We start from the raw sequence: 12698 nt of genomic DNA, 5'->3' as shown, positions 1-12698 counted from the left end.
CAGGTCCCCCAGCCCCTGCCCCCTGAGCACCCCGTGGGGCAGGGCCGGGCCCTGTGGCATGCTGTGGGGCAGAGTCATGGGGTAGAGGAGGGGGTGCAGTGACCCAGGGCTGGGGGGGGGAGCGGGGGGTGCTGGGCCCTGCTGGGGACAGGGACAGGATGGGATGGGATGGGATGGGATGGGGTAGAACAGGATGGGATAGGACAGGACAGGGTGAGGTAGGGTAGGATGAGTCGGGATGGGGTGGGACAAGATGAGAGGGCGACAGGACAGGATAGGATAAGATGGGATAGGATAGGATGGGGATAGGATTGGATGGGATGGGGATAAGGGCAGGATGAGATGGGACAGGACGGATATAGGACATGATAGGATGGGGACAGGATTGGATGGGACAGGATGAGATGAGGTTGAACAGGATGGAACAGGATGGGATGGGGACAGGACAGGGTGAGGTAGGGTAGGATGGGTTGGGATAAGATGTGATGGGGACAAGACAGGTCAGGATGGGATGGGATAGGATAGGGCAGGATGGGACAGGATGATCTAGGACGGGTTGAGGGTAGGATGTGATGGGTATGGGTCAGGATAGGATGGGATGGGTTAGGGTAGGATAGGATAGGGACAGGATGGGATACGATAGGACGTGATAGGATAGAGCTAGGGCAGGATGGGATGGAATGGGATGAGGTAGGATGGGTTGAGGATGGGTCAGGATAGGATGGGATGGGGTGGGTTAAGGTAGGATAGGATAGGATATGGACAGGGCAGGATGGGATAGGATAGGGTCAGGACAGGATGCAATATAATGGGATAGGATAGGACTAGGGCAGGATGAGATGGGATGAAGTAGGATGGGGTGAGGACAGGATGGGACAGCGATGGGATGAGATGGGGCCAGGCCAGGATAGGATAGGATGGGATAGAGACAGGGCTGGATGGGATGGGGATAGGATAGGATGAGAGGATGTGATGGGTATGTGATGGGTATGGGATGAGATGGGGACAAGACGGGTCAGGATGGGATGATAATGGGGTAGGATGAGATGAGGATAGGATGTGATGGGTATGGGATGGGGACAGGACAGATGAGGATAGGATGGGATGGGATAGGGTAAGATAGGATCAGATGGGGACAGGGCAGGTTGGGATGGGATGGGATAGGATAGGATACAATGGGTATGGGATGGGGCCAGGCCAGGCCAGGATAGGATAGGATGGGATGGCGTCAGGACAGGATGGGATGGGGACAAGACAGGTCAGGATGGGATAGGATGGGATGAGGATAGGATATGATGGGTATGGGATGGGGACAGGACAGGTCAGGATAGGATGGAATAGAGTAAGATAGGATCAGATGCAGACAGGGCAGGATAGGATGGGGTCAGGACATGTTGGGGTAGGATGGGATGAGGTAGGATGGGATAGGTATGGGATGGCGACAGGGTAGGTCAGGATAGGATGGGATGGGGTAGGATAAGATCAGAAGGGGACAGGGCAGGTTGGGATGGGATGGGATGGGATAGGATAGGATAGGACAGGACAGGACAGGATGTGATGGGTATGGGATGAGATGGGGCCAGGCCAGGATAGGATGGTATGGGGTCAGGACGGGTTGGGTTGGGGACAAGATAGGATAGGATAGGATAGGATAGGATAGGATAGGATAGGATAGGATAGGATAGGATAGGTTGGGATGAGGACAGGATGTGATGGGTATGGGATGAGATGGGGCCAGGCCAGGATAGGGTAGGATGGGATGGGATGGGGTCAGGACGGGTAGGGTTGGGGACAAGACAGGTCAGGATAGAATAGGATAGGATAGGTTGGGATGAGGACAGGATGTGATGGGTATGGGATGAGATGGGGCCAGGCCAGGATAGGATGGGATGGGGTCAGGACGGGTTGGGTTGGGGACAAGACAGGTTAGGATGGGATGGGATAGGATAGGATAGGATAGGATAGGATAGGATAGGATAGGATAGGATAGGATAGGATAGGATAGGATAGGACAGCATGGTGCCAGGGCAGGATGGGACGGGACGAGCCGGGATGCCATGGGGACAGGACGAGCTGGGGACCGGCCAGGTCGGGACGGTCGGCGGTGGTGTGAGACGGGCGGGGAGGGGAGACACCCCCCAATCCCCCCCCCACACCTCACCTCGATCCCCCGGTGGGGGCCGTCTCCCCCCGCCGCCCTTTGTTTACCCGGGCCGGTGGCGGGCGGGGGCGGCGCCGGCGGGGGCGGGGGGAGGCGGCGGCGGGCGGGCGGGAGCCGCCGCGCTCGCACCAGCTGTTTCCCGCCTTGAGCCGCAGGCAGAGGCCGCCGGAGCCGGAGGAGCCGGAGCCGGAGGATCCGGGCCCCCCCCTCCCCGCCCCGTACCCCCCTCCCGGCATGGAGTACTTCATGGTGCCGGCCCAGAAGGTGCCCTCCCTGCAGCACTTCAGGAAATCCGAGAAGGAGGTCATCGGCGGGCTCTGCAGGTGGGGGGGGGGCACGCACGCACACACACACACACACACACGCCGGGCGAGCCGGGCTTGGGGCAAAAAAGGGGGGAAAAAATGGTGTTTTTAGGGTGATTTGGGAGGGGGGGAATGGATGGGGGGGGGAAGCGCGGCGCGGCCGCCGCAGCCCCACCGCCCGCACGTGGTCCCGGCCGCGCACATGGGGCCGGGCGGCCACGCGTGGCCATGGGGAGCGGAGGGGAGGGAGGGGGGGTGGAAAGGCGCCGTCCTCCCCCATCGCCCCCCCTTCACCCGTGGGTTTGGGGGTGGGGGGGTGGTGTGCGCGTGGTGGTGGGGGGGGTGGTGTTTGAAGGTGCGTGGCGGGGGGGGGGGGGGGGGGGGTCCGGCGGGGCGTGCGTGGGGTAGTGTGCCGTATGTGTGTGTGGGGGGGGCGGTGGTGTGTGTTTACTGCCGGGCCTGGCCGTGACTCTGCAGCCCTCCCGGAGGAGGCGGGTCGCGGCCGGGGCTGCCGGGACATGTAGTGCGGGGAAGGCGGCGGCACAAAGCCCGGCGACACGGCGCGGGTGGGAGACGCGGCGGATGGCGGGGACACCCACCCCCAAAGCCCTCCGTCCCCCCCCCCCCACCCCCACCCCGCCTCGCCCCGGCTGGGAATGGGGACGGAGCCACCGGGCCGCTCCGGGCCGGCGGGGCCTGGTGGGGAGGCGGCGGGTTGTGGGCCCTCGCCACGCGTGGAGGGGGGCGGCAAAGGCCCCGCGGGGCCATGCGGAACGGGCCCCGCCGCTCCGGGACCCGCGGGGCGGCACAAGGGCCCCCCCCCCCGCCGTGGGGCGGGCCTGAGCGGCCGGGCCCTGCCGCGCATGGGGGGTGGGCCGGGCCCCGAGGGGCCTGTGGGGCAGCTCAGGCTCCTGGGGTCCTTGTGGGTGCCCTATGGGGCAGCTGAGGCCCGCGGGGTCTCTCTGTGGTCCCTGTGGGGCAGCTCGGGCTCATGAGGTCCCTGTGGGTTCCCTGTGGGGCAGCTGAGGCCTGTTGGGTCCCTATGGGGTAGCTCGGGCTCATGAGGTCCCTGTGGGTTCCCTATGGGGCAGCTGAGGCCTGTGGGGCCCTTGTGGGGTCCCTCTGTGGTCCCCATGGGGCAGATCAGGCCTGTGGGGTCCTCATGGGGTCCCCGTGGGGCAGCTCAGGCCAGTGGAGTCCCCATGGGTTCCCTGTGGGGCAGCTCAGACCTTTGGGGTCTCTCTGTGGTCCCTGTGGGGCAGCTCAGGCCCATGGGGCAGCCCACAGCAGCCAGGCCCCACTACTCATGTGGGGTAGCCCAGGCCCCTCCAGGCCCAACCCTTTTGTGGGGCGGCCCTGCCCCAGCACACACACTCCCCCCTGGGGCCAGCCCTGCCCCACAGGGGGTGCCCACGGCCCTGCCCCATCTCCCTGCCGCCCCACAGGCTCACCTGGGGTGGGGGGGGTGCTTGGGGGATGCCCACACCTGAGCCCCCCGGAGGGGTTGTGGCTGTGGGGCAGGGACGCAGGGCAGTGGGGTGGCTTCGCTGGGTCCCCCCACGTTAGTCGCTGTGGGTGGCTGTGAGCCGGTGTGGGCCCGTGGCCTGGGTGGGACGGCAAGCGCCTGGGGCAGGGAAATGTGGGGGTCCTGCTTGGGGCTGGGGGGCTACGCGACCCCATGATCCCCCCAGGCGTGGGGCAGAGCTCTGGGGGAGCCTCACTGACTTTCCACTGCTCCGAGCTCGGGGACACCCAGTCTGTGAGCTCGGGGACATCCTGCCTGGTGTGCTTGGGGACACCCTGCCTGCAGGCTTGGGGACACCCTGCCTTTGAGCTCCAGGAGCTCGGGGATGCCCTGCCTGTCAGCTTGAGGGTACCCTGCCTGCGAGCTTAGGGACACCCTGCCTGTGATAGGGACACCCTGACTTCAAGCTTGGGGACACCCTGCCCTCGAGCTCCAGGAGCTCGGGGATGCCCTGCCTGTGAGCTTGAGGGTACCCGTCCTGCGAGCTTAGGGACAGCCTGCCTGTGTGCTCAGTGTGCTTGGGGACACCCTGCCTGTGAACTTGGGTGTACCCTGCCTGCAACCTCGGGGACAGCCTGCCCTCAAGCTTAGCGGGCTGGGGGATGCCCTTCGTGCAAACTCGGGGATACCCTAACTATGAGCTCAGGGACACCCTGCCTGTGACCTCGAGGACCTCGGGGACACCCTGCCCTGCAGGACCGTGCCCCCTCTGCCCACCAGCACAAACCGGAGCACTGGTTGTGGGCAGTGGCAGACAGGAGTGGGCAGAGTGGGGTGTCCGCCATGGCCCCACCGAGCCCCCGGCCTCCTCGCCGGGCAGCAGCAGCGGCTCCGACACCCCCGTGGGTTTGTTTCCCTCGAGGTAGGTCCGGGCCAGTGTGACATCCCCACCGGGCTGTGCCGGGGGCTGCCATGCCGCCAGAACGGGGTGGACCAAATTGTACTCGCCCGACCCAGGCCCCACGGCACTGACATGGGGCTGGGGGCCCCTCGGGGGCTTCTCTGCCGTGCCAGGGCTCCGGTGGGTGCCGTCTTCTCCCCCTGCCTCTGTCCTGCCCTGTCCTCGGTGGCGCTGGGTGCCAGGCCAGCTTCTGAATCTATGGTTTCTTCTCCCCCTTTCCGCCTGTAGCTGTCACTTCTTGGGTCTCTCCCCAGGAAGAGCCGCTGGGGCAGGTTGCGGGAGCTCTGCTGGCGAGGAAGCAGGCTCTTCCTCCTTCCCCGGGAGTTAAGAAACTGCTTCCGCGCTGCCCGGTCCTGGGCCTCTCCATCCCATTCCCCTTGCGTGGCCATGGCTGGTGGTTGGACATCCCGGAGTGGCCACCTCCCTGTCCCCACCAGACATGGCTGTGCCAGGGGACAGACCCTGCCCGTACGAAGGGGTAGTGTCCCCAAGACCTGCCAGCGTTGGCACGTTTGGGGGATGAGTTTGGGGCTGGTTTTTGGCAGGAGCAGGGAGGCAGGCGATGGCCACCGCCGGATGGGAGCCCTGTGCCACCATCCCGCCATCCCAGCTCTTGCTCCACATGGCAGGCGGCTGCTCCCTGTGAGTGAGGCAGACCCCCAGGCACCCACCCCAGCTCCGCACCCCCTGGGACACCCATTGGGAGCTGCACAGGAGGGATCCGGTGCAGTGGGTGCTCAGCACCCAGCACCAGCCTCAGGAGACCCAGGATGCTGCCTTGGGAAAACATCTTCTCGGCCCCCTGGGCCGAGCTGGGATCCTTCTCCATCCCTCTAGGATGAGTGGGGATCCTTCCCCATGGCTCTGGGCTGAGCTGGGATCCTTCCCCATCCCCATGGGATGTGCTGGGATCCTCTCCTAGCCCCTTGGGCTGAGCTGGGATCCTTCCGCTTTTCCCTGGTATGCACTGGGATCCTTCCCCATCCCTCTAGGCTGAGCTGTGATCTTTCCCTATCCCCGTGTATTTCAGAGCCCTTGGCTTTGCCGTTTTGACCCCGGGGCTCCCAAACCTCCATGGTTCCTCCATGGCCTCACCGGGAGGGCAGGAAAAGCCTGGTGCTGCCAAGGCGCTGGGTGGGACAGTCCCATCTCCCCATCCTGGAGCCGCTGGGCACCTGGGGGAGAGGCCAAAGCCCATCTTATCTCGCCTCGTGCCGTCAGCCCGGCCCGTGTGTTTAGTCTTCGGTCCTCGCCGCATCCCTGGCGCCGGCCACTTGACTTGCAGCCAGAGGGTGATGGGTGCTTGCCTGCACCCCACAGAGAGCGGCTGCTGGTGGCAACAGGGATGGCCAGCAGCATAGCAGGGGCTGCCGGTCACGTTGGTTTGGCATAACAAGCAGCTATCACCCCAGCCCTCAGCTTATTAATTAATTGCCGGTGCTGGCCACTGCCTGGTGGGCCCCCTGTGATCCAAAATCCTTGCCCGGATTCAGTTGCCCTGCTCCCTGGGCTGTCCCGGGGAAGAAGCGGGGTGTGGGTGAAGAAGCTGGACCCCCACAGCGGTGGTGGGCTTTGCTCGGGTGCCCTGGACCCACAGGTGTTGGCCTTGGCTAGCCAAAGCCCTCCCCACCACCATGCCTGCTTGCTGCCGGCGGCATCTCTGGCTCCGGGAGGCATTTCCCGGCCCATCTGCGGGGCAAGGGCGCGGGGGGCGAGGAGGCGGCGGCAGGAAACAGGCGGGAGCTGCGGCTTGGGGTGGGACGGGGGCTTCTCTGCTGGGAGCTGTCATCTGGAAGCCATCAGTGGGGCGGGAGGGAGGGAGCCGCCTTCCCGGGGCCACACACGCTGGCCGGCCCCGTGGGGACCCAGCCGGCCGGCCTACAGCCTCCCTCGCCCACCCGGGGGTCCCTGCCATGTCCCCTCCACTCCCCTCGCCAAGGCTTGCCATCGGCGCTGGCGTTGGGCAGCCCCTGTCTGAGTTCGCCGGGGCCACCGTTCGGTCGATGCATCCCCTGGAGCTTTGGATATGGGGCTGGAGAAACCCACCCACCCGCTTTTGTGCTCGCCATCGTCTCCTCTGTGTTTCCCGTCCCTTTGGTGGCTCGGCATCGTGATTGCAAAGCGGGGGGCAGCCAGCAGCAGGGGTGCAGTACCCTCCTCCCTAACCCCATGCCCCTCTCGCAGCTTGGCCAACATCCCTTTGACTCCGGAGACCCAGCGGGACCAGGAGCGTCGGATACGCAGGGAAATCGCCAACAGCAACGAGAGGCGGCGGATGCAGAGCATCAATGCTGGCTTCCAGTCTCTGAAAACCCTCATCCCACACACGGACGGGGAGAAGCTCAGCAAGGTGAGCAGGACATCACTGGGGCCACCGTGATGCGGGGTGAAGACACCGGTTCCGCATGTGGAGGTTTTCATCGGTGCTTATCAAGGCAGGGAGAGTAATTGGGGATATTTGCATGTATTAATCCACCGATGGAGGTGTCTCCTGGGGAGGTCTCCTCGGTGGGAGTGGGTGTGCATCGCAAACCTGGTGTCCTGGGATGGGCTGGGTACATGTGACAGCACCCCATACCCCGGGAGCAGCATGGCATATGCCCAGGTGATGAGGTGGCCCTGCTGCAGAGGGGAGTGGGGCGAGGAGGGGGCGCTCAGCAGCCAGTTGGCTTCCCGAGATGGGTGAACTGGAAGTTCACCATGGTGGAAATCCTAGGGGAGACCCGGGAGTGAAGCAGACCCTGGATGGAAACACCGGGGCCAGGCGAAGAGCGGTGCTGCTGTCTCCCAGGCAGGGAGGGAATCGGCAGGGGGGGAGATCCTTGGGGGGACACCAGAGTCTCACCTGCCTCACCGTCTCCCTCCTGGCTCTCCTGCAGGCGGCCATCCTCCAGCAGACAGCCGAGTACATCTTCTCCCTGGAGCAGGAGAAGACTCGGCTACTGCAGCAGAACACCCAGCTCAAGCGGTTCATCCAGGTAGTGCTTGCCTGCGCACCCCAGCGATGGGATGGAATGGGATGGGATGGAACAGTCCCAGCTGGCCAGGGAGGGGATGTTGTTGCTGTTCTTGGGGTCAGGGTGAGACCCTCTGCCCTAACAAGCTGGGGGATGGAGATGTTCCGCACCCTCCTGGCAGGGCAGGAGAGCCCAGTTCAACCTGGCACCCCTTATCTGGCAGGGGGAGAGGGGCTGTGGTCCCATTTTCCATTTGGGATATTGGGATATGGCCTGGTGGCAGCTCCGGCTCTGGGCTGGCCTGGTTCAGCCACCCTGGGTGTCATGGTGTGAGAAACGGGCTTGCACAAGGCTGGGAGGGTGAGGACCAGGATGGTGGGCACACACAGGGCGCAGGAGCCTGTCCATCCCCAGGTGCTGCCAATGTCCCTGGGGAGCCCCTTCCCTGCAGGGAGCTGTGCTGGGGGGTGGCTGAGGGGTTGGCATCACCCGGACGTGGTCTGGATACTGGGGAGAACATCAGGGCTGGTCCCTGTCCCCTGACACCACATCCCTGTTCCCTTACACCATGTCCCCGTGGCAGGAGTTCAGCGGCTCCTCCCCAAAGCGGCGACGGGCGGAGGACAAAGACGAAGGGATCGGCTCGCCGGACATCTGGGAGGATGAGAAAGCTGAAGACCTGCGGCGGGAGATGATTGAGCTCCGGCAGCAGCTGGACAAGGAGCGCTCAGTCCGCATGATGCTGGAGGAGCAGGTGAGGCCATGCGGGGCTGGATCCGGCTGCGGCGCTGTGCAGCACCACACTGGCCATGCCCGGGGAGGGCTCGCCCTCTAGTGGGCTCTGCCATGGCTGTGCTGCAGCCCCCCGGGGACAACGGGTCATCTGCTCTGGCCACCTCTGCTCCACGCTTGGCAATGGGCTCTCCCCACCCCACGTGGGGTGCCTGGTGAGGTGGGGGGCGCCATGCTGGGAGTAGGCTGGGCTCCCCACCGACGTGTTGGGGCTCTCTCGGCCGGCAGGTTCGCTCCCTGGAGGCCCACATGTACCCCGAGAAGCTGAAGGTGATCGCTCAGCAAGTGCAGCTCCAGCAGCAGCAGGAGCAGGTGAGGTTGCTGCACCAGGAGAAGCTAGAGCGCGAGCAGCAGATCCGAACCCAGGTGAGTGTGCGGACGCCGCCCCGGCCCACCCTGGCCGTAGCCCACCCACAGGGACACCCCAGTGACCTCCCACCCCCCCAGAGGTGCAGCTGGGCACACAGGTGGTGGAACACAGGGGGTTGGTGCAGCTCATTGACGTGCTTGGAACCTCCCGTCCCTTAGGACTGGCCAGGATGGACAGTGGTGTCCCAGCAAAGCTTTCACCCTCAGGGAATTGGGAAAGGATCAGTACACAGACACACACACACACACCCCCCAAGTGCTCAGGGGGGCTGCGCTCATGGGCACCCTGTGTTTCAGGGGGCGATTGTGGCTTGGACTGTGATGCGGTGGCGTCCAAGCAGCTCCATTCCCTGGCATGGAGGGCTTTGTATGGGCAGGGATTCAGCCTGGCTCTAGCAAGCCCATGGCTTTCCAAGGCTGTGCCGGGAGGTGCTGGATGTGGCCACCCCTGATTTGCCCCTACCCCGTTGTGGCATCTCCCTTCCCACCGGGCACGGGTGGAGAGCAGCTTCTGCTCCGGTGAGCCGTGGTCCTGCTCCGGCTCCCACCGGCCACATTTCCTTGCCCTTGGGCCATGAGCAGGCATCTGTCCCATCCCCGGGTGATGCCCGCAGTCACGATGGCACCACTGCCAGCACTTTGTGCAGGTCATCCTCCCTGTGCCACAGCGGGTGGTTTGCAGCGGTGCGGAGACCAACCCCATTTCTGGGAGTTCACCTCTCACTGGGTGACTTCCGCTGAGTTTTGGGGACCCCCAAACCAGTCCCTGCCACCCACCAGGCTGGGAATGGGGAGCGGGTGAGCTGGCAGGGGGACTACGGGGACGGGAGCTTTCAGTCACAGTCGGATTTGCCAACGGTGGGGGGAGCCTCAGGCCAGCCTGGTGCGGCAAGGAGGCGAGCGTGGTGCTTGCACCCAGTCCTTGCTCACTGCCACCCTCCAGCTCAGCCTGGGGAGCTTCAAAGGGAGGGAGAAAAACCAGCTTCCTCCCTCCTCTGGCTTCCGCGGAACTGCGTCCCCGCAGGATCCCTGCCGGCCACCTCCCGGGGAAGTTCAGCCTATTTTTAGGTGAACTCTCCTTAGCCTCCTGCTAGGGCGGATCTTCCCATCCGCTATTTTCACCAGGATCTCCGAGGGGTGCGGCGGGTTCCCAGCTGTGCAGATGGAGGCGATGGGAGGGCTGGCACTTGGCTCTCCTTGCTTAAAAGCCCAAATCTTTCCCGCTTTGGGATACGGGGAATCCTTCGCATTCCGCTCTGCCAAAGCTAAAGAGATGGCAGCTTTTAGCTGGCATCTTCTCGTGTCTGTCCGGGATGGGTGAACTTGACCAGCTGAGCTGCTGCTTCAGCTTTTATGGGCTCTGGAAGGAGTTGGGGCTCTGCAAACAAGCGCGATGCTCTTCCCTATCGGCACTGTGCCCAGATCCCTGCTGACCGGGGGTTGTTTGTTTTTTTCTTGCTTCTCTCCCCAGCTCCTGCCATCACACGCTCCCCCAGCGCCCACCCACCACCCCACCGTGATTGTTCCAGCGCCACCTCCCTCCCATCACGTCACTGTGGTCACCATGGGCCCGTCCTCGGTCATCAACACAGTCTCCACGTCCCGGCAAAACCTTGACACCATCGTTCAGGTAAGGAGGGGACCGCGGGTGAGGCTTTTGGGGGGGATCCCTAACCCCCCTGGACGCATCGGAGGGGACACACGATGTCCTGACGGGCGGTGGTTGCCCTCGGCAGGCGATCCAGCACATCGAGGGGACGCAGGAGAAGCAGCTGCAGGAAGAGGAGCAGAGACGCGCCGTCATCGTGACGCCGGCCCGCGCCTGCCCCGAGCCCTCTGCCTCCGACACCGCCTCCGACACCGAGGGCAACGACAGTGACTCCATGGACCAGAGCAAAGAAGAGCCCTCGGGGGACGGGGAACTGCCCTGACACCCCCCGGCCGGCAGCCGGGGAGGGGAGCCGGGGCAGGGTGGGGGGGAAACGTCAGAGAATATGCTGAAATTTTTAAAAAATACAACGCGATTTGGGTCTCTTTTATGACCTTTTTCCAATACTGTAAAGCAGAGCGCTAGAAGCAGGCAAAGGTCACCCTTCAGCTCCTGGGGGGGGGCGGCTCGGGGAGGGGGGGGTGGGTGCTCAAGGGCAGCCACAGTGGGACACGGGGGGCTCGGGGCTCAGTGGGACCGTGGCAGGAGGGTGTTAGGGGTGGAGGGTTGCAGCCCCCCATCCCATTTTATCACACCCTCCCACCGCTGACCCATGGGGAATCCAGCAGCCCCGGTGTTCCTGATGGCATTCCCTTGGGAATGGGGGCTTCGGTTGGGATCTTAATTTGGTTTTTCCTCCTCTTTTGTGTTTTGTTTTGTTTTTTGTTTTTTTTTTTAATTAAATGTTCATTTTTAAGCAGGGGGGAGATGCCAAGTGACACAGCAGCAAACACGGGACAGGCGCCCCCTGACTCTGGGGTACAACCAGCCCCATCACGGCTCCCGCACCCCATGTGGGGCCCTTTGGAGAGTAAAAAAAATCCTGGGATTATGCCATCGGAGGGCTGGCATATGCCATTCCCCCGAGCGTTTCCAACGCCCACCTCCTTGGCACTGGGATGGCGATTTGGGGGCTGATTTTACATCCCCGTCCCCATCCCTGTCCCCCTCCCCATCCCGCTCCCATCCCTCCTTTAAGCACTTAATCCAGTTCGCGGGGTCCGTCAGCTCCGAAGAGCTTTTCTCTTTTGTGATTGTGTTGCTTGGGTCTGTCGTGGCGGGTGGGGGGGTCCCCATTTTGTGTGTGTCCCCCCCCCACCTCGCCCCCGCCGCCCCCTGCCCGGCTGTAGGGTTTTAGGCCAGTTGTGTGTAGAGCCTTGGTGGTATTTGGTAGGTTCCCCCCCCCCCTCCAGCCGCAGCTGTTTCTCGGTTCCTTTCCCTTTTTTTTTTTTTTTTCTTTTTTTTTTTTGTATTTTTTTTACAATTTTCAGGTCTTTGTGTTGATTGAGAAGCTATTCTATTTTGTTAAGAAAGTTGGAAAAAAAAAAAAGAGGCTCGTGCCTTTGTAAAGAAACAAAATAAAGTTTGTACTTGGTTTTTTAGAAGCTCGGTCCTGGCGTTAACGTTTGTTGGGGGGTGGGTGGGATGGGGACAGGGGACGGGGATCTGGCCCCTGGGGGACACCCGTCCCTCTCAGGGGACCCGGGGGCTCGCGGGGAGGGTAGGGGAGCGCTGCCTGCCTTGGGAATCGCAGGCAGAAGGATGCTGGCCCTGGCGAGTTTTCCTGCTGAGCGGCTGGGCTATATTTAAAGGCTCAGCTCTGCCAGCGCTGCCCACACATGCTACGAGTGCGTCGGGGCTCAGCTCCCTGCTGAGATGAGGGGAGGGGTCTGGGACTGAAGCTGCTCGGCTGTGGGGGGGGCCGGGGTCAGGCCTTGTGTCCCCCTGCCCTGGGGATGGCACTCGTGGTGTCCCAGGATGGGGGTGTCCCCATGGCTTGTGGGGTGCACTCATCTCTTTGCACAGCTCTCCATGAGGCTGCTAGTTTGTCGCATGGGTCTGGTGGGGTGGGGGCACCCATCTCTCTCCATGGCTTTTTTGGGGGAGACACCCATCTTTTCCCATGGGGCACCCACCTTTCAGCATCCCCCCCCATGGCCGTGGGTCTCTCCCACTCCCCTCCACACCACGACCCTCTGT

General features: G+C 63.4%; 1 protein-coding gene across 2 annotated transcripts; it reads left to right on the top strand.

Moving 5' to 3' along the window:
• The first annotated feature begins 2246 nt into the window (after positions 1-2246).
• TFAP4 (transcription factor AP-4) lies at positions 2247-11018 on the top strand. Of its 2 annotated transcripts, XM_074158662.1 has the most exons (7): positions 2396-2484; positions 7077-7242; positions 7772-7870; positions 8433-8603; positions 8870-9007; positions 10482-10640; positions 10747-10941. In XM_074158662.1, exons 1-7 carry the CDS (start codon positions 2396-2398, stop codon positions 10939-10941), a joined length of 1017 nt encoding a protein of 338 aa, XP_074014763.1. The 2 variants fall into 2 exon arrangements, with proteins under 2 accessions (XP_074014762.1, XP_074014763.1); XM_074158661.1 differs by having other exon boundaries at positions 2247-2484; positions 10482-11018.
• Positions 11019-12698: the final 1680 nt, after the last annotated feature.

Source organism: Numenius arquata, chromosome 14 (genome assembly GCF_964106895.1).
Source record: "Numenius arquata chromosome 14, bNumArq3.hap1.1, whole genome shotgun sequence".
In the NCBI taxonomy this organism is placed as follows: domain Eukaryota; kingdom Metazoa; phylum Chordata; class Aves; order Charadriiformes; family Scolopacidae; genus Numenius; species Numenius arquata.
Note: the sequence above shows the minus strand (reverse complement) of the source record. Positions and strands in the feature narration are given on the sequence as shown.

What these genes read in the sequence shown, in the direction of transcription:
- TFAP4 (XM_074158661.1), top strand. Translation starts at nt 2,396, where the DNA reads ATGGAGTACTTCATGGTGCCGGCCCAGAAGGTGCCCTCCCTGCAGCAC. An exon ending in AGCTCAAGCGGTTCATCCAG is followed by an intron (nt 7,871 to 8,432) that starts GTAGTGCTTGCC and finishes TCCCCGTGGCAG; the next exon opens with GAGTTCAGCGGCTCCTCCCC. An exon ending in GCATGATGCTGGAGGAGCAG is followed by an intron (nt 8,604 to 8,869) that starts GTGAGGCCATGC and finishes CTCGGCCGGCAG; the next exon opens with GTTCGCTCCCTGGAGGCCCA.